At 45.0% G+C, this 18,657-nt stretch overlaps 2 protein-coding genes across 8 annotated transcripts in view; one reads left to right on the forward strand and one right to left on the reverse strand.

Annotated features, from left to right (window-relative positions):
- Positions 1-11,341, reverse strand: part of SFXN2 (sideroflexin 2) — a 46,536-nt gene extending 35,195 nt beyond the window's left edge. For 3 of the 7 annotated variants that reach the window (XR_008318907.1, XM_053306322.1, XM_053306327.1), the window contains exon 1: positions 11,190-11,291. Coding sequence is in view for 2 of the 7 variants with exons in the window: in XM_053306322.1 (XP_053162297.1) it covers positions 11,190-11,215 (26 nt within the window). In the remaining 5 variants the exon portion in view is untranslated. Of the gene's footprint in view, positions 1-1,071; positions 1,220-2,201; positions 2,301-3,070; positions 6,164-11,189 lie in introns of those variants that run through there. The other 4 variants (XM_053306324.1, XM_053306323.1, XM_053306326.1 and 1 more) reach the window with 4 other exon arrangements.
- ARL3 (ADP ribosylation factor like GTPase 3) overlaps positions 11,166-18,657 on the forward strand; it is a 73,473-nt gene continuing 65,981 nt past the window's right edge. Inside the window, exon 1 of the mRNA XM_053306331.1 lies at positions 11,166-11,588. Within this exon, the coding sequence (XP_053162306.1) occupies positions 11,586-11,588 (3 nt within the window). The 5' untranslated portion in view covers positions 11,166-11,585. The remainder of the gene's footprint in view (positions 11,589-18,657) is intronic.

Here is an 18,657-nt window from a genome sequence, read left to right on the forward strand (position 1 = left end):
GGGGCATTTGGGGATATGCGCCACCCCAGCAGGAAGCTGGAAGGGGTGGCGGAGAGCAGGTAAGCACCTGCTCTCCTTTTCCTTAAAGTTACCTCGAACCGCACTTCAAACTGTGGTTCGGGCACATCCCTACTTTCAGATATTAGTTTAAGTCCTAGAAACGCCAAGGTTATCCAGTGGGCAGTTCATATTTATTATGCTATGTGGCAGGCATATAGCACTCTGTAGATCATCATAGCTACAAGAGCCTTAAAGACTAGTGCAGCATGTCTTTTCTTAGCACGATGTATTGGCAGGTGAATGTGAGATGCCAGTACCGCTGGACATTTGGGGTGCAGTTATGGGTTCCCACTGCTCCCAGCAGAGCTTTCTGCTCTATTCATCAGTATTCTGTTGAAACAGCAGCCAGTGACATTTAATTTTTTTATATATGCTTGGTGGTTGTGTATACACACAGGTAAATATGGAAAATTTCGGGAAGCTGGAATGACAGCAGAAGATCTGGCAGCATATGCGCTCAAAGCAACTTTGATGCATCAGCACACAGCTTTCCTTTAAGAACTGGATTTTCTTTTAAACCCAGTGTAGGAGATAAATGGGCAGTTCTACAGAAGTTAGCATTACTTTAAGACGAAACAGTTCAAAACGGTAAACAGTGCAGAGAGAAAAGAAGCCACCAGCAGTGCAGGGACAAGCCACCTATTTTGTTTTTCTTATTTGAGAAAAAGAGACAAATAATGCACAACTGTGAATTCTAACAATGCAAACTTTAATATTTGCATATCAGAAGTACCCCCAAAGTACCCCAAATGTTCAAACTAACTGTGCCAGAAAGCTCCTTCCTCCTTAATGAGGAAGGCAGGATGAAATCTCTCTTCAAATTAATAGAAATAGACATACACAAAGCATTTTTGTGATGTATAGTGCTCTTCTTTAGGGAAATTTTCAGAACAAAACTTTGGGGTGTGGAGAAGAGAGTTGCTTTATAGTGAACAGGTTAATCAGTACATTAAAAAATGAGATAACAGCAGAAAGTAGAACATTTACTGTTAACTGAAAGTTCAAGCTTACTTGGCTATGAAAAAGCTGAAAGACGCTTCACTGAGAGGAATGTTTTTTGATCTGCATCAGCTATGAAACTAGGCATGGTTCTTTTGCTCGTTTCATTCAAACTTTGTTATCTAGATAAACTTTTCTTTAGCTACAGCTGGCTTCTGATCTGAAAAGCATTATTGTTTGGCATTAATAAATTTGTCTTCTGTACCATCTTAAGTCTGAAACAGGCACAACCCAATTCAGACCCAGAGTCAGTGGAAGTCAGAGGTGCAATATTATCCCCATTGTTGTATCTATGTTTAACAGTAACAGAATTTTCCGAAGAATCAATGACACTATAATGGCAGAGAATGTGAGCTTATCATTTTTTGAAGCATAGAGGGTTGGATGGTAAATTAAGCAGAATAATATTTAGAATTTAAATAGTGCTTTCAAGTGAGTCAAACTGCTTCATGTGTATTATCTTCTTCTTATCCTTATCATCTTATTTATTTATTATTTCTCTGTGTAAACCGCCCTGAGCCATTTTTGAAAGGGCGGTAGAGAAATCAAACAAACAAAAAAAAACAAATAAATTATCCTTACAACAACCCTGTAAGGAAGTATTATTATCCCCAAATTGCAGGTGGAGGGGTGATGCTGAGAGAAAATAGCTTACCTAGTAAGCTCATAGCAGAGGTGACATTCAAACCAGGGACTTCCTGATTCATAGCTTAGTCTCTTAACCATGACATTGCACTAATATGCTACCAAGGGTCTCTGATCTATCTATCCCAGTCATTAACCTGCTGAATGGACTTGGGCAAACTTGTTTTTCAGCCTCTTCTCTCCACCAGCAGTATATGGGAATAATATTGACTGAACTCACATGGCTGTTGGAAGAATGAATAATACAAGAATACAAAGTGCAATATGAATATTTAAAATAAGTCTCTCTCTCTTTCCCTCCCCTGATTCAGAATAAAGGATGCTCCAAACAGTGTAACTAAAGCAAAAAGAGGGACAGATAAAACAGGGTGGAAATGTTTAGTTTTCTTTTGGATGTAGTGGGAGGGGTGATAATGAAGCAGCAATAAGACCAGAACTGCTGGAAGACATCCATGAACTAAAGTGTATCTCATGTTATGAAAAAGTTGAAGACTTACATTCAGAAGGATCTAAACCACCTCTAAGGCGCTGTGTTTTTCCTAACACTCGCACACTTCAGTTGTGGCAAAGCTCTCAGTCAAAACTCTTCCTGTCATCTGACATGGTGACAACAAGCAGGAAGAGGGAGAATGTAAAAATGTGAGGCATATAAGATAAAGAATTTGTATCGTTAGTCAAGGTTTGTACAATCTTTTACTTGCAGCTTATGTCAAATTACCTTGCTCAGCAAGAGTATGGATTATCCTTGGGGTTACTGAATAATTAGCTCTCCAAAGGCATGGGTAAAGCAAAACAGAATTAACTGCATGCATATTGCCATGCTCTGCACTTGACCTCTGAATAAATATCTAGCTCCCTCTGTTAATAGACAGCCTCCTCTGTAAAGTACAGGATTGTCATCTAACTAGGGGCCTGGCCAGAGCCTCTTGAAATTAACTATAATTAAAGAAAGTCCCACCTAAGGTCCCTGAAGCTAGGTGGAAGAGCTAGGGGAAAGTGGGGCAGACATTGAAAGCCAACCCTGCCCCCTGCCCAAAGAACAAAAACCCCTATCCCTGATAACCCACTTGATACCCTGGAAGGAGGAGGGGGAAGCCTTCTACTGACAGCAAAATCCTGCATGTTTGGATTCTTATCCCAATTTTGAGACTAAATGTGTATATTGGGAAATGATACTCCTGGCTTGCATCATCAGCTTCACTATTTGTGCATGTGGGACCCTAAGCAAGCTACACCCTTCTCTAGATACCAGTTTTTCCATCTGCAAGAGAAACATGGGCTACTGAACATCAGAGTCAAAGCACAGCATCTAATATAGCTGGATTATGTGAGCTGGATTTACCAAATGGAGCATTGGTTCACTCACCGTGAAGGCTTCTTCTTGCTGCTGCATCCAAGGACATCTCAGTGTGGGTTATGCTTCTCCACGTGGCTCGAAGGCAGGACTATGCAAATTAAGTTGAAGCCTTTAGGAGCCAGGGGAGCATGCCCACCCCCCAGTTCTTTTAGGCCAAGAGGCAAAGAGTACCTCAAAGATAAACATTGATCAGTAAACATAGAACAAGCGGAACCACAAACCATGACAAAGAACCAACCACAGGGTGTCAAGAACAACTGGTGGACAGTCTGAAAATATAACTCACAAAGGTGTCCTAGGTAAAAAGGAGGTGGAGGTGCTGAAGGGAGGGTTGAGATGTCCTTGGATGCAGCAGCAAGAAGCAGCCTTCACGGTGAGTGAACCAAAGCTCCATTCTCTGCTGCTGCAATCCAAGGACGTCTCAGTGTGGGGACATACCACAGCCCTCAGCCCCAACTAGGGAGGGAGCACCCCCGCCTACTCTGGAGGAAGCATCAGCTGGAGAACCTGCCTCCCAAAAGCCACTTGGGCAGAGGTGAAAGAGTCCAATTAATATTGTCTGGTGAAAGTAGATGGAGCCCCCCAGGTAGTTGCTCTACAAATATCCCAGACAGGAGTGGTAGTAGAAAAAACAGCCAAGGTAGCTGCGGCCCTGGTAGAATAAGCAAACTGTTTATTTTGCTATGCAAGCCCTTAACCACCGAGCTATGGTGGCAGGGGAAGCGGCCTGATCCATCATTTGAGGTAAAGAGGAAACAGAACGTGATTCCGTGGTACAAATATGTGTTGATGTTTTATGTATGTCTTTGGACATCTATGGACGACCAACCTGCGCCAGGCCTACTCTGTCGGGTACACCAGTGTTTGGCAAAGTAAGGGCAAACCCACATCTTGTGACATGTGAAAAGGTGAGGCCAACTTTGGCAAAAAAAAAAAAAAGGAGGCCAGAATTAGCCCAACAGAGACCTCAGAAAAAATGCACCAGCTCTGATGCACTGACAGGGCGCGGAGCTCTGACACCCTGAGGGCCAAAGAGACCGGTCTGAGGAAGGCAAGCTCTAAAGATAGGAGGCGTAGTGGAATGGACTTCACTGGTTCAAAAGGGGAACCCCAGAGAGCCTGAAGGACAGTATGCCACTGCATGTAGAGAGACGGTGCCCACTGGGGAGAGAGTAGAGTTGCCCCTCTGAGGAAACACTTTAAGTGAGGATGCTGTTGCAGAGAGCATTTGGAAGCCCCCCAAATGAGTTCCACCCAGAGGCGTAACTAGGGAAAATAGCGCCTAGGGCAAGCACTGAAATTGCACCCCTGTCCAAACAGGAATGATGGGACTTGTAGTCAACAATATCTGGAAATCCCTGTTAAAAGGAACACTGTACCATCTAGACATGGTTGTTGATCAAAACCTGAAAACATGAGCCATCTCTGTAAAAGACTTAGATCAACAGTCAGGAGTTATGTGAGGATTCCAAGTGTCATTTTCTCTGTCTCATCTCATTCTTTTTTAAAAAAACATGACTTTGTCCTAGAGGATCACCTGCCCAAATAGCCACTAGCAAAATAGGGGAAGAAGAAGGTGGTGGTGGTGGTGGGTCTATAAGCCAGTGAATGATTCCTGCCAGCCTTTGTCTTATGATGACTGTTGGCTCATTCACCACACCAGTGCTTACTTTGACACCAAGAGGGAGGAGGATACATTAGTTTGCCACACTAGACAGAGGCATTTGCAACAGGAGCAGACAGCCAAGTTCTGCCAGTGCCAAAACCAGCCCCTGCCAGACTAAGAAATCATTGTAATTTGCCCCTTCCTGTCACAAGCAGTGTGCTGTTCTTTTATTATTGATTCTAACTCTCAAATATCCCAGTCATGGATGGAAAATTCACGGTCAATTTACAAGAGACACATTTTCTACATGGAAGTTTCTTCTGTGCAGGTGTTGTGCAGAAACCCATGTGTAGTGACCGCCAGGGGCATAGCAAGGTTGGAATGGGCCAAGATGAGATTTTAAAATGGGCCCCCAGCCCCTCAAAGTCCAGGGCCTCCACACACCCCAGGCCCCCAAGGATTTATGTCTGATATTTCAAAATAAGTATGCTGCCTGGAAATACATTTCACTGAATACACACATGCACACTTCACAGTCTATAGTAATATACATTGAGTACTATATATTTTAATGCCTAGAACACACTAGCAACGCTAATTAGTAAAATGGCCCCCTCGCTGCAGATTAGCAAAGGAGACTTTCAACCATGCAGAGTGAGCCTATGTTTGCTTTCTCAGAATTCTGAACAAATTCAGTAAAGTTTGATTCCAGGAGGTTTTTCACACAAGGCTTTTAAAGCCCTTTAACACACATCTCCTCTGGAATGGAGGTGCTGCATTCACATGTTGGCCAGATTTACCTTTAACGTCCCTGCACGTTATGCAGAGCAGTTCACACACAAGAAAAATAAAATAAAAGCACAACACATGCTTCACAGTTCTCACTCAGACCTTCTGGATTGCAAAACAACTTGAACATAAGTGCATTTATGAATGAATGAATGAATGAATAAATAAATAAATAAATATTTGTTCCAGAAGTGTTTGTAATTATCTGAAATGAAACAAGCCACTTATAGGCCTTTTTAGATAGTTTTTGTTTTTAAAGCCAGCCCATTTTTCAGTCTGTTTTAAATTAAATATTCAGAGACTTCTCAGTCTCGCCCCATCCCCCCATATCAAAGCCCTGTGGCAAGCAGATCCCTATATAGGGGGGTAACCACAAAAAGGAATTCACAGCCTACCTGGTGCAAAAGCTGTGCTGGATGGTCTGGTCTGCTTCAGGGAGCTCTGCCAGCCTCCTTCCTGGCTTCCTGCCTCCCTTCGGGCCTGCAGAGTTCAGGCTTCAGGGAGGCCTACTCGGAGGCCTCTCTGGAAGCCCCACCCACCCGCTGATCAGCTGAGAGGCGGGGAGAGAAGAGCTCTGCAGTTTGCAGGCTGCTCCGATCCTAGGCCGGAGCTGGAGGCAAGTGGCTGAGGGGCCCTGGGGCTGGGCAATGGGGTGGGGGTGGCAGGAACTGGCATGGCGCCCCCACCTCAGTGGCGCCTAGGGCACGTGCCCTGCCTGCCCCCCCCCCCAGTTACGCCTATGGTTCCACCAGGGAGGCAGCCTGGCATTTTATCATGTTTACAGAGGGACCCCAGCCCGTCCTGGAGGAATTGGAGGTGCCTCATGGTAGCTGATTCCTTGGAGATTGCATGTGAGGTAGACCATCTTAGGAAGGTCCTCCAGGTATGGTGCCAAGCACCTTGGATGAACAGCTGTGCTGTTTTAGGAGGCACCGGTCAGTCTCCAGGTGGCTAGCTTTGACCTGCCTGGCCCTGGATGACACACTGAGCCCTGCAGAAGAAGGGCTCTTCGACCGGTAGCATCAAGTGTTCTGCTGCAGCCAGGTTGGTGAGTTCTGACAAACCAGAGTATTTTTGGCTAGAACAGAGCCACAAGGATGACTTGCACCTTTACTCTCCAAAGGACCCAGGCAAGGACTGGGATCAGTGGGAAGGTGTACAGGAGACCCTCTGGACAGTGAACTGAGTGTGCATCCATCGCCTCTGCCTGAGGGCAGGGAAACCTGGAGAAAAAACGCTGTAGCTTCGCATTGGCTGGAGACACAGAAAGGTCCACATATGGCTGGCTGAAGTGTTAAGAATTGTGTTAAGATGGAAGGTTTTCAGGTTCATCTCCCATTCCCATGGGAGAAGTTCCTTCCGACCGAGCCAGTCTGCCAGCATGTTCAAGTCTTCCCTCTATATGGTGGGCTGTCATGGATGTCACATGATGCTAGGCCCCCTGGAACAGAAGGACTGCTCCCACCTGTAGGGGTCCCAACCTGGTCACCACCAACGATTCATTAGCACCTTTGCCGTGGTGTTGTCTATGAGTATAAACACGTGTTGATGGACTGGAACTTCCAGAGTGCCATCAGGATCACTCGGAGCTCCAGCCAGTTGATACCGAGCTGCTTTTCAGCTTTTGACCACTTTCCTTAAGCCATGCCAGGCCTTGCAGAGGCCATTTGAGTATGTGCGGTGGCCTTTTTTAAAAAAAAAAAAAATCTGTTAAAAAAAATGTCCGCTGAGCATGCTCAAATGGTCCCTGCGAGGCCCTAGGCCTTGCCAGGCCTCACAGAGGCCATTTGAGCATGCACAGCGGCCTCCAAAATGGCCACCGCGCTGGTTTTTGCAGGCCCGAAGCCCGGGACGTGCTGCAGTGGTGACTTAGGAGGCTGATGCGGGGAGGGGGAACCTTTGCAGACCCCCTCCCCCCGTGGCCTTTAGGAAGGCCCCCAAAGGGGCTACAGGTAATTTTGATTTTTTTTTAAAAAATTGTGAACTAGGGAAGGGGGTTTGGTTTGGTCTAGCCGAACCGGTGTGGGGGCGGGGTCGGTTCTAATCCAAACACCTGAACCAGTTCACACATCTCTAGCTGCAGCCTGTTCATTGGCAGCCCGGAGCTTATCCTTCGCCGTGCCCAACATGCTGCTGGTGGAGGCAATGGCACCTGGCAAGGAAGCTGGGTTGTTCCCAGGCTTGGGCCATGCAGCAAAGGGAAAGAAAGAAGACAAGAAAATGCAGTGGACGGAGGAGTGGGGGAGGGGAGGGGAGCAAAATTGAAAGTAAAACTAAAGCTAACCTCTCCCCTTTCTTTCTTTCTTTTTCTTTTGTTCCTTTTTTGATAAGTTTTAGAAGATCTTTGAACAAAGAAATAAAGCAGACAGTCAAGAGGAATAAATGGAGAAACAAGCAAGCAATCAGAGAAAAACTGAGAGAGAATGACCTGGAGCGAAACACAGGACTACAAGCACTGGGTGGGGCCATGCTCCCCTGGCTCCTAGAGGTTTCAACTTAATTTGCATAGTCCTGCCTTCGAGTCACATGGAGAAGCATAACCCACACTGTTTGAGACGTCCTTGGATTGCAGCAGCAGAGAAGTAAAGAAACAACAGAGAGTGCTGTCCTGGGCAACCTCGATCAAGGAAAAATACAAGTAGGATGGCATGGATGCAAAGAATGGGAAAGAGGAATGGAGTTTAGGAATCTGAAGCCCAGATCTGAACTGGTAGATCACGGTCTTCTTGCTAAGCCTTCAGCTAGTCACTCTGAAGTGTTTCTCAGCAACAGCAGAATCTTCTTTTTCAGGTCTTTGTATAGGCATGGATTTTCCTGCCACACCAGGGGCTAGAACTACACCGCCACATGCTAATTCCCAATCCTGTTTTTTTAATTTAACAAAACTGATAGCAGAGCTGTGTGTATACTGGCACTCTGTACAAATAATTTGTACTGGGTACAGAATTTGGCCTGGTGGAACTCCATATTCATTTCAAAAAGCATTGCATGTGCAGACAGTACCTAGCGAAATTACACTAGGTACAGGAGTAGTGTGGTGTCAAATAAAAATTCCAGTCAATTGAAGGTGGCTCTTCATTGTCCTGCAATAAACTGACTGGGAACATATGGCCAAGGCTAAGAACACTTGATAAAACAAAACCAGCATCAAAACCTGGAATTCCACACAAGAAGCTACTAGCAGGGCACTGCCTTTGAACAATGCCTATTGCACTACAACCCTCTCTTTTAAATCACCTTTTAAGATGCATACAAACATACCTAGCCGGAGTGGCGAGCTGAGCATGGATCTGCACTCACCCCTGCTGGCCAAACACACAACCTTCGTCAAAGAATCGAGCTCAGGAGCAACAGATAATTCTCATTTCCAGCTGATTGGCTAGTCCCTGGGACAATTACAAAGCCACTTTTTCCATCCCCTTCCTGTCTAAAGCAGGGTGGAGAAGACTGATTTTGAAAGAAAAGACTTTTACTAACATTTAACTTGCATAAGCAAAACAAAATTAAGCCAAATATCTGCTTGGATCAATGCTCAATTCATAGCTAGAAATGTGTGTCATTATAGAAGCAAAGGCAGGGGGAAACAGAGTTCATTATGCAGAAGGAAACAACAACAACTCACCAGCTCCTATAGGTAGTTATGTCTATATGTACCCATATGTGCGCTGCATTCCAGCTGTGACACTCCTCACCTCACCCTGAACTACAACCCCCTTGAGATTCATATTACACCTGCATTCTAGTACACTTTCTCATTCTTCCTACATGGCTCCCTCAATGTCCACTAACTTGGACAACCCAAGTATGCAGTCCTTTGCCAGAAGTTCCTAAACATTAGGCTGGCAGAACAGAAAAGTGATTAACTGAGAATGGGGTATTCTATTAGGGCCCCTTTGCACATATTGAGTTTAACACAATCTATATTTCAGTGCTCTCCAGTTCTCTAGTCTGGCAATCGCATATACTGCAAGTGTGCTATTGCTCCTCATTATAACCTCTGACATATACAAGATAATTGTTTTGTGATTTCCGTAGCACTCTCTTTGGAATCCTCTCTGGAGGCCTACATTCAGAAATAGGAGATGGGATTGGTCAAACTGAACTGACATTATATTGTGATTGGTTTGACTCACACTGGCATATCTAATGTTTGTTATTTAATCTGGTCCTTGGACTAACATTCTATTCTCAGCTGAAAGATTGCCTCTTCTTTCATCGCATTAGCCAAATCTTGTACTTCTGACTTGGTAGTCTCACAGTAGGTAGCCCCTTATATCTTGCTGAGAAAGAGCCACAAGCTTTTTATGGCTTCATTATCTTTCTTCAGGTCCCTCTCTATCAGTCTACACTATCCTTTGTTCAGCTTCAGGTTTAATTTCTTCACTTCCCTACATCCCAGACCTCTTCCCAGGCCTCAGACACTTCCAATGTGAGACTATAATCAGAGCAAACTGACAGAAGCTAGACTGCAAACTGTATCACCACATACGTTGAGCCAGAGACTTCAACTGCTCCAAGTATATTACAATACGGATGAACAGTAGCCCTATTCAGACAGTATGTTGTACCTGCATTCAGATGCCTGTACACAGGCACATGTTTCTGTGTGAATAATTATACCTGTGTTCATTTTAAAAGTAAAACTGGTACAGGTCCTTTGAACTAGGTGCAAATAGGAATTCTACTGCTGTACCTGAGTTCAACATAATATGTAAATAACTGCACCTGCACACAGATCTGTACCTGTGTACACTGTGCAGATTGTCTTGAGTGCTGAACATAATGTATCAATAGGGCTAGTGTGAAGAAAAAGTTCTTTTACACACACGCACATATAGGAGCTTGACAGATTTAATGAAACTGAATGACAGTAGAGAGCTATTCACATGTTATGGAATACGGTACACATGTACTGTCTGTGTACAGGGTACACAGATTACTGATCTATATGTGCATACAGTTATTCACAATACACACAGCAGGATGCACAAGCTATATCCTACATTTGAGGGGTCCCCAGATTCTCTTTTTAAATGAACATATGTATAGTCTTGTACACAAACACGTATTTGATCCAAATACATAGTCCAAAAGCACATAACACATTAATCTTGCTGAAACTTAGCAGGTCAGTGCCTGGATAGGAGATCTCTGGTTGCTCCATGTATGCCACCTTGAGACCTGTTATCACCGTGCTCTGCTTGTGTGAGCCTCCCTGCGGCACACGAAAGCCACCTGTTGTCTGTGCATCCAATATCTTCACCCACTACTCTCGTACCCGGCTTCAAAAGGTTCTTGCTCATGCTACCTTTCCACACCGGTCTTCACTGGAAACCTTTCCCTTTCATATCCGCTTGCATTTACGATTCCTTCCCATCCCCTACCGATAAACTGTATTTTCCACAGTCTTTCCAAATCGCTTATACTAGCTATCTATAAACCCCAGCGTTACCACTTAATGGTGCTGAAACCGCCCGGCATTATTCTTCGACCCCAGATCGTCAAGCCCACTTTGGAACAACTAAACTTATAGCAGGTAAGGCAGTGTCACACTCTCTTGCGCCCCCTTGAAATAGGGCGCTTCTGCCTCCTCTTATCCTTGCCACTGTTCTCCGCATCCCACATTCTCTCGAGCTTCTGGCTTGGGACACCCATCGCTAACCATAGGGAGAGAGCTAGATCTCACTGCAATGGTCCCTCTCTCGTTTTCCATCTGCCCAACCCAAAGCCTACCTGCAGCTCGCCCAGGAGCACCACATAACACAGCGGCGCTGCACACACACCTTTCTTTCTACTGGGTGCACATGGGTCTCACTCCCTCCCCCTCATGGCTGGGACGCGTGGCCCTTCTTAGCCAATGAGCTTTTGACTAGCCCCGTCGGCGGCTCTGTGCCAACCCCATAGACAGAATCCGCATGCGCTAGACTGAGAAGGCATGCCGGGGTTTAGAAAGAAAGAAAGGGAAATAAGACACAAGACAGACAGCTAGAGGGTGGGGTTTCTGGCGTCGGGTCCCGCCTCCCCAGTCCGGAGCGAGCTTGGGAGTGACGTTTGGCGTAAGAGGGGAAAGGCAGTGCGCGCGCGCGCGCATGACGCAGTTGCCCATGGTAACCGGGAGCCGCGTAGAGGATGGTGAGTGCGAGATGGGGAGGGGGGAGAGGGGGGCATAGAGGGCCGGAGGAGGGGAAAATGTGGAGCTCTCCCCCCAGTGCGGATGGCGCTGAAGGGATCCATTCTGCGAGAGCGCAGTGCTTGATGCAGAGGGGGCTGGATGGGATTTGGTTTGGAGGCTAGTCTAAAAGGATAGGTGAAATGGGGCCTGATTTAGGGGAGGGGCATGGGTCGTGTACCTGATGCTGAAGGAACCGCCCAGGCTGATGGGTGCTGAGAGGAGTTTGGGACTGCCAGATACAGACTTCAAAAACAGGGACTAGTATCTGAGAATGAAAGGTGACCTACTGGGCTCTTCGGACCCAGGAATATCTGTGTTCGTTTATGTAAACCATTATAACACGTTTTTCCAAGCAGGGTGATTGGAAAGGCTCTTCTGTTGGACTGGAATGTTGCCTTTCAGGGGTGATACATACAGTGTTTTGGGGACATTTAACAACTGTAAGAAGAAGTGATTATGAGTAATTTGATATGGTTTGGAGCATCTTGATACTGAAATGACCCATTTTAGAAGTGGGTCATGAGGAATCGCAGCAGGGTTTTCCCACAGATGCACAAAAGAAGAGGTGGTGGAATAAGTCTCACTGTTTGTGTCTTTAAATGTATGCATGAGAAAAACATACTCCAGCATTTCTTGATTCTTGTGGTCACAGATCCGTTACTTTCAACTGCATGTTGACCTCCTGCCTGATGAGTAGCAAATGTTACCTGTTTCCTTGCTCTGAAATCATTCAGGCAGAAGTCACTCTTCAGAAGGAGATGATGTATGGGAGTGGGTGGGTTCGGGGTTTAAAAAAAGCAAATATGTTAAATGAAACTAAAAACAATACATACATTGCTTGTTTACGGAGTTTACTGCAATAAAATGTTAACAACCACAAGCCTATGACGTACTGCAGGACATGAGGGGTTTCCATTTCACAGAAGATGCCCATAGACCTTAGAATTTAGATTCTAAGGTCTAAAGCAGTAAGGTTGGCTTTCCTATAGCATCAAAGCTGCTAAGCCAATGGCAGCCGGAGGGCCATGAGTCCTCCCCTGCTCATACAGACATACTGTCACATTGGACAATCACAATGGCATTAAGAAAGGCAGAGAAAGGAGATAAATTGGAGGCAGAAGAGACAAAGAAGAAGAGAGATTTTGATGATACTTAATGGTTCTTTGTGCTGACAGAACCTTTGCTAAAGTATGAATAATTGAAAATGAAGTAGAGGTGGGTGAGTGAAAAAGCTGCACCCTGGGGCAGCCCAAGGTATTGTGGTACCTGAGGTAAGACATCAAATGCTGAGGCGGTTCCCACGATCAGTGGGAATCGCCAGATGGGGTTAAGTGGGGAGAGTGGGCTTAGCCCACACTTCCCACAAACGAACGCCCACATTGCTCTGGGCAGCCAGATTGGCCACCCACATGACTGCCGGCTCCGTCACGAAGCCGGGGGGGGGGCTGTGGGGATTGGGGGCCACATGGCCCCCAGAAATTCTAGCATGCCCTGTGTGAGTGTGTAGGGCATGCTGGAGAGACCCCTGAGCCAGGAGGCTGCTTCTTATCCTCCCAATTGGGGGTCTACTTGTGAGTTGCTGCGACGCGGAGCAGCACCGCAGCAACACACAGTCCGAAAGCCCGGGTTAGCAGAGTGCTCACTCCGCTAACCTGGGCTTAAGGGAGAGTAACTTTAGCGGGTTACCCGCTTTGGTGAGACCAGGCTCGGCTGCGAGCCCGGTGGTTCTCATGCATGGGTGAAATCAGGCTAGGCTCCCTTAGCCTGATTTCGCCTGATTGTGAGAATCACCTCGCTGTCTTGTCCCATGACACTGGTGAGGGCCAGCTCCATTTCAAAACAGTAGCCTCCTCTTCTTTCCTTGTACTTGCAGTCTTTGCAATGAATGGGAGGAAGGGTGCTCCTTGCAAACTTGCAAGGGTCAAATTGGTCTCTAACAGATGCTCTAATGACAGTGGTGGGGAGCATCATGGCACCTGACCTGCTTGTGCCCCAATGCTGAACTTTTGCCTTTCACAGCAAGTATAGACTCTGAGAGAGGAAGTAGTAATGCTGGGAAACAGAGAGATTTGTGATTTCTGTAGCTGAGTATGTTCTATGAACAGTATCTTCCTTGTTCAAACAAAGGGACCAGACTAAAAAACAACTTTGCAGTTTACATAGCACCTGGGTACTATGGTGTTTTGAGGGCTTGTGTTTGCTGTGATAAACATAAAATGTGAAGGGGACACACAGTGGATATGTGATTGGGCACAGCTTCATAGCATATGTCCACCACATGTTTGGAGAATACACACTTTCTCTTTATACTTAAAGAGTTTATTACAACAAACACTAGTGTGCCTGGGCTGCCATATAAAGTATGAAGGTGATATAAGATATTGTTAGGAAGTGCGGTGGGGCAATCCCTCAATATTCTTTAGCCACAGCCAGAAGAAATGGGGTTACTCACATCCCGTTCCTTCTCCTCTCTAATTCCTGTGTATTTCCCTGCCTAGAGAGAGCCCCTTCCTCCTCAGCTTCCTCTGCCTTTTATAGATGGCTTTCCAGGCATGCCTGCTTCCTGGCTCCTGTTAGGGCCCTGTAGGATCTGAGGTGAGTCAAACCAGGAAGCTAGTCCCAGGATCAGCAAAAATTGGGCTAGGGAAGACAAGCCTGATTTCTCCTGATCATGGGAAGAAAAGGGAGCCGTGTGGCTCTTGGCAGCAAGCCCACTTCTTAACCTGGGTTTTGGGCGCAAGAGCGCGTTTTGGGTCAAATTATTATTACTATTATTATTATTACTTTTACATTTATATCCCACTCTTCCTCCAAGGAGCCCAGAGCAGTGTACTACATACTTGAGTTTCTCTTTCACACCAACCATGTGAAGTAGGCTAGGCTGAGAGAGAAGTGACTGGCCCAGAGTCACCCAGCTGGTATCATGGCTGAATGGGGATTTGAACTCGGGTCTCCCCGGTCCTAGTCCAGCACTCTAACCACTAAACCACGCTGGCTCCGATGGGGAGGCTACAACAAGCCTCCTGGCGTCAGGAGGCTCCCCATAATGTCCTGCACACTCTCATGGGTCATTCTGGGATCTGTAGGGCCAGGAGGCCCACTAACCCTGCCACTCCAACCGGCTCCATGATGGAGCCAGTAATTGTCTCTGGGTGGCTGATCCAGCCTCCCAGGGAGGGCTCCTTGATTGTTTGTAGGGATGAGCAAACCCCCTTTAGGCTTTTCACACTGCTTGTGTGGAGAGCCTTCAGGTTTGTCAGATTCTGGCACAGGCAAACAGGCAAGGGCCAAAGGCAGATGATACAATAAGATAGGCTTGTGGTGGTCAGATTCCAGTGCAGGGAAGGCAAGGCCTTACTTTCATAGACAGGAAGCTCAGTTTGTGGAGCCAAGTCCTGGAGAGTTCTTATCCAGGACCTCTAGGGACCTTACTAGATCCCCAGGTCATCAGCTTCTTCCAGAGCTAGCTGACTGCACTGCCACTGTGGACTACTATGTCAAGCTACGCTTGTCTTCCCCTGAGCTGTCTCAGTGGTGTACACGTAAAGTGCCAGAACCCTGCTGCTAGAATCCCTGGTTTGAAATCTTTGGTGTCTTACAGCTTCCTTGTAAGGAGGGAGTTATGAGTTATTCTAACTCAAACAAGCTCTGACTCAAGGGAACCAGCCACCTTGGAAAGCAAACTACTATTTCTATGCAGCTCCCCTTCCATCCATTCTTTCTGTCTTCTTCTGTCACCCTATATCTGAGGGCATTGGCAAGGTGGGGGTGCAAAGAGGTATGTACAAAGATTTGGAAGAGGTATGCATTGTACTGGTTAAAAGACTTGCATCAGTGGTGTTCCAAGCTCCCATTTTGTTTTAAGTTTGTTTTGTCTTGACTTTCTGGGTGGTTTAAATATATTTATTTTTAACTCTGGGTAGAATGGTGAATGTTTTTGTCTCTCAGAGAATGTTTTTGTCTCTCAGAACTAGGTTCTGAGGGATCCAAACCATCTCATTTTAAAAGAGAAATCCCCCCCCCCATTTTAAAAGAGAAAATTAAAGCAGGCTTCTTACTTGCCTGCTTGCGTAGAGTGAGCAAGAATTGCCTCCAGGCAAGTAGGTAGAGAAGTAGTTGTAAACTGCATGATAATGGCTTCCTTTGCTGTTGATATGCCATGAATGACTTAAATTGTATGCATGGATACACTAGTTGGCTAATAAACAATATTATGATCCAGTAACTTTTGTGGACTTACTCAGAGATGGTAATTTTGGAGCCTGGACCTAAAGGCCTTTGGAGGCCCCCCTCCCCTGAAAATTAAGCATAATTATGCTCCGCTGGGCGCCCAAACCACTCGGGACAGACAAAAGAGGATTGGGGTGGGTGGGCAGGGGCTGTGGAGGCCCTGAACTTTGCCCTTAAGTCCAGGGGTAAGAGTGCCTCTGGACTTACTTGCAAGGCTGGGTTGAAGATCTTCCAGTGGGAATGGTGAATTCTTTCCCTTTCTAATGCTTCATTTCTTTTTCATGTTCAGGCAACAGAATTTGGGCTGGGAAGGAAATGTATGCCAAGAAATTTTGGCTGATTGGTATAGCTTGCTACCTTGAGCCATCCAGGCCATCTTAAAAGACTAGACCTGCAAGCTCCTTATCATGGACTGGTGCATCTTGTACATTCTGTTCGCTAATCAAGAAGACACTCGCTCAGTGAAATAAACTAAGGGGGTAAGGGTTTGGCCTAGATGATCTTTCAACTCTACAACATTAGAACTAAATGCATTAATATAATAAAATACATCTTGAGACAGTAACTCTAAGATGCGAACTACTCAGGGTTTTTTTGGTGGATCCTAACTGTTATGCTACCAACAATACTTTATAACAGAGATGGGCATAATTCAGGCTTGTGGGACCTATTTACATTTTTTAAAATTAGAAGTCCACCAACTGAAGCCATGTGCAATATGGGGTGTGTGTGTGTGTGTGTGTGTGTGTGTGTGTGTGTGTGTGTGTGTGTGTGATTGTGTTAGAGTCAGATGTAAAATGGTAGTTCAGAGGATGAAGCCAGTTACTTTCAGTGTCATAACTGAAAATATAAAAAGAATGAATGAATGAATGACCTGTACAGTATATACAAGTACAAATCCACATGAGTTTACAAATCAGGGATTCTTACACAAAACTCACAAACATCTGCAAAAGGCAACTAGTTCATATTAATTTATAGGCATGGACTGCTGAGGCTGAGAGATAAGTGATTAGCATAAGACTATCCATGGCAGATCTGTTTCTTAACTTGCCATTTTACTCGTTATTGTTAAACTATTGAGAATCAGAAATCCTTGCCAGTCAGCTGTAAACCACCCAGAGATCTCTCCAGTAAATCCCAATATACTTTCTACCTGATTTTAAATGTCCATGTGGTCATCTAGTTCAGTGAGAGTATATGAAACAGATGCCATGTAAGAGAAGAATGTTGTGATGGGATTTGTGCCAGGGAGTGAGGACTTGTTAGGAAAAAGGGGCTGCCATCTTTTTCTAGCAGGTTCTTTGTGCTTTTAACAGTTCATGACACACACAAAAACAACAGCTGCAGCTTTAACCACAAGAGAAGTTGCACTAGTTGAATTCCTGCCTGCTGCAGAAGCCCTGCCAGAAAAAAGATGGCAGCAGTTCTAATATTCACAGATAACTGTATCAGGAGCAGGAGAAACTGGTAGGTGAGCAGACTCCAATATAATTGGAATTTTAGCACTGGGAAAATGTGAGACAAATGCAGTAAGTAATTCATCAGGAGCCTTGCACGCAAAGGAGGCCACAGTGAACAATTTGTCCTCTGCCTAAAAGGTCAGATATATCCCCATGGCCTAAGGGGAAATGTTCAGAATTGTTACTCATGATTTCAATAGCATTTTTCATTTTCAATGATTTGGAAATTATATCTTATTTTATCCAAAATATGTTGACATGCGGCTATAGGAATGCTGATTACATAGGGTTGTACTATATTGGAATGGGAGAGATAACAAGCATTGCTCATAACACGATTTTTTAATAGCCAAAATTCAGTAAATGGGAGAGCGACTGCACTTTATTAGCATTTTGATAAAGCTATCAGTGGCTATATGGTAATTATTTGTATTTGGAGCTTGTTTACATACAATTATGACACCGATGCACCTAGTATCAGAACTGTACTAAGATGAGGGAGTAAGATAATCAAATGCCATGCTTCAGGGCATCAGCTAGTTGGCTGACATGATGACAGATTCACTCCACACACCCATGACTTGTTTAACTAATTACAAAATGGACCATTAGATATTAGAATTGCTTCTGTCAGATATTGCTTAAATATTGTTATCTTTACATCACAGGTAGCTTGCATAAGGTTCACCTTGGATGAGACCAAAAGTCTGTCTGGCCTGGCATGCTGTCTCTAGTACTGGCGTACCAGTTGCCTATGGGATGCTTCTGAGTAAGAGATCCCCGATTCTTTGGTCTCAGCATTTGGTAATCAGAGAAACTATCTTAAAACATGGAGGTTCTTTTTTTTTTTTAGCTGTTATGACTAATAGCTCTGGCCTCCTTTTTAGAAATCACTTAAATTAGTAGGCATCACAAATTTTGTGATAGCAACTTGCACTGGGTGGAGGCGTATTATTTTTGTCCTGAATCTAGTACAGTATCAGTCATTTTCATGGGATTATTGTTCTGAAAAGATAGAACTGATAAATTTATCTCTATTCATTCTCTCCCCTCTGTATTTATCTTTATAAACTTCTGTCATATTCCCCACTTACAGCCAAATCCTGTGTTCTCAGAAGTAAGTCCTATTGAGTTCATTGGAGCTTACTCCCAAGTAATTGTAATAGGATTGCAACCTTTGTAATTTATAAAGGATTCTCAGTCAAAAAGCCTCTTTAGCTTTTGTTGTAGGCAAAATGCTAGTCGTCATTGCCCTTTTCAACACTGCCCCCACCCCATGGTTATGATTGTACTTTTCCGTCCTTTCTCCAGTCCCCCAGTTTCTTTCTTTTTTTAA

Source organism: Hemicordylus capensis, chromosome 3 (genome assembly GCF_027244095.1).
Source record: "Hemicordylus capensis ecotype Gifberg chromosome 3, rHemCap1.1.pri, whole genome shotgun sequence".
In the NCBI taxonomy this organism is placed as follows: Eukaryota; Metazoa; Chordata; class Lepidosauria; order Squamata; family Cordylidae; genus Hemicordylus; species Hemicordylus capensis.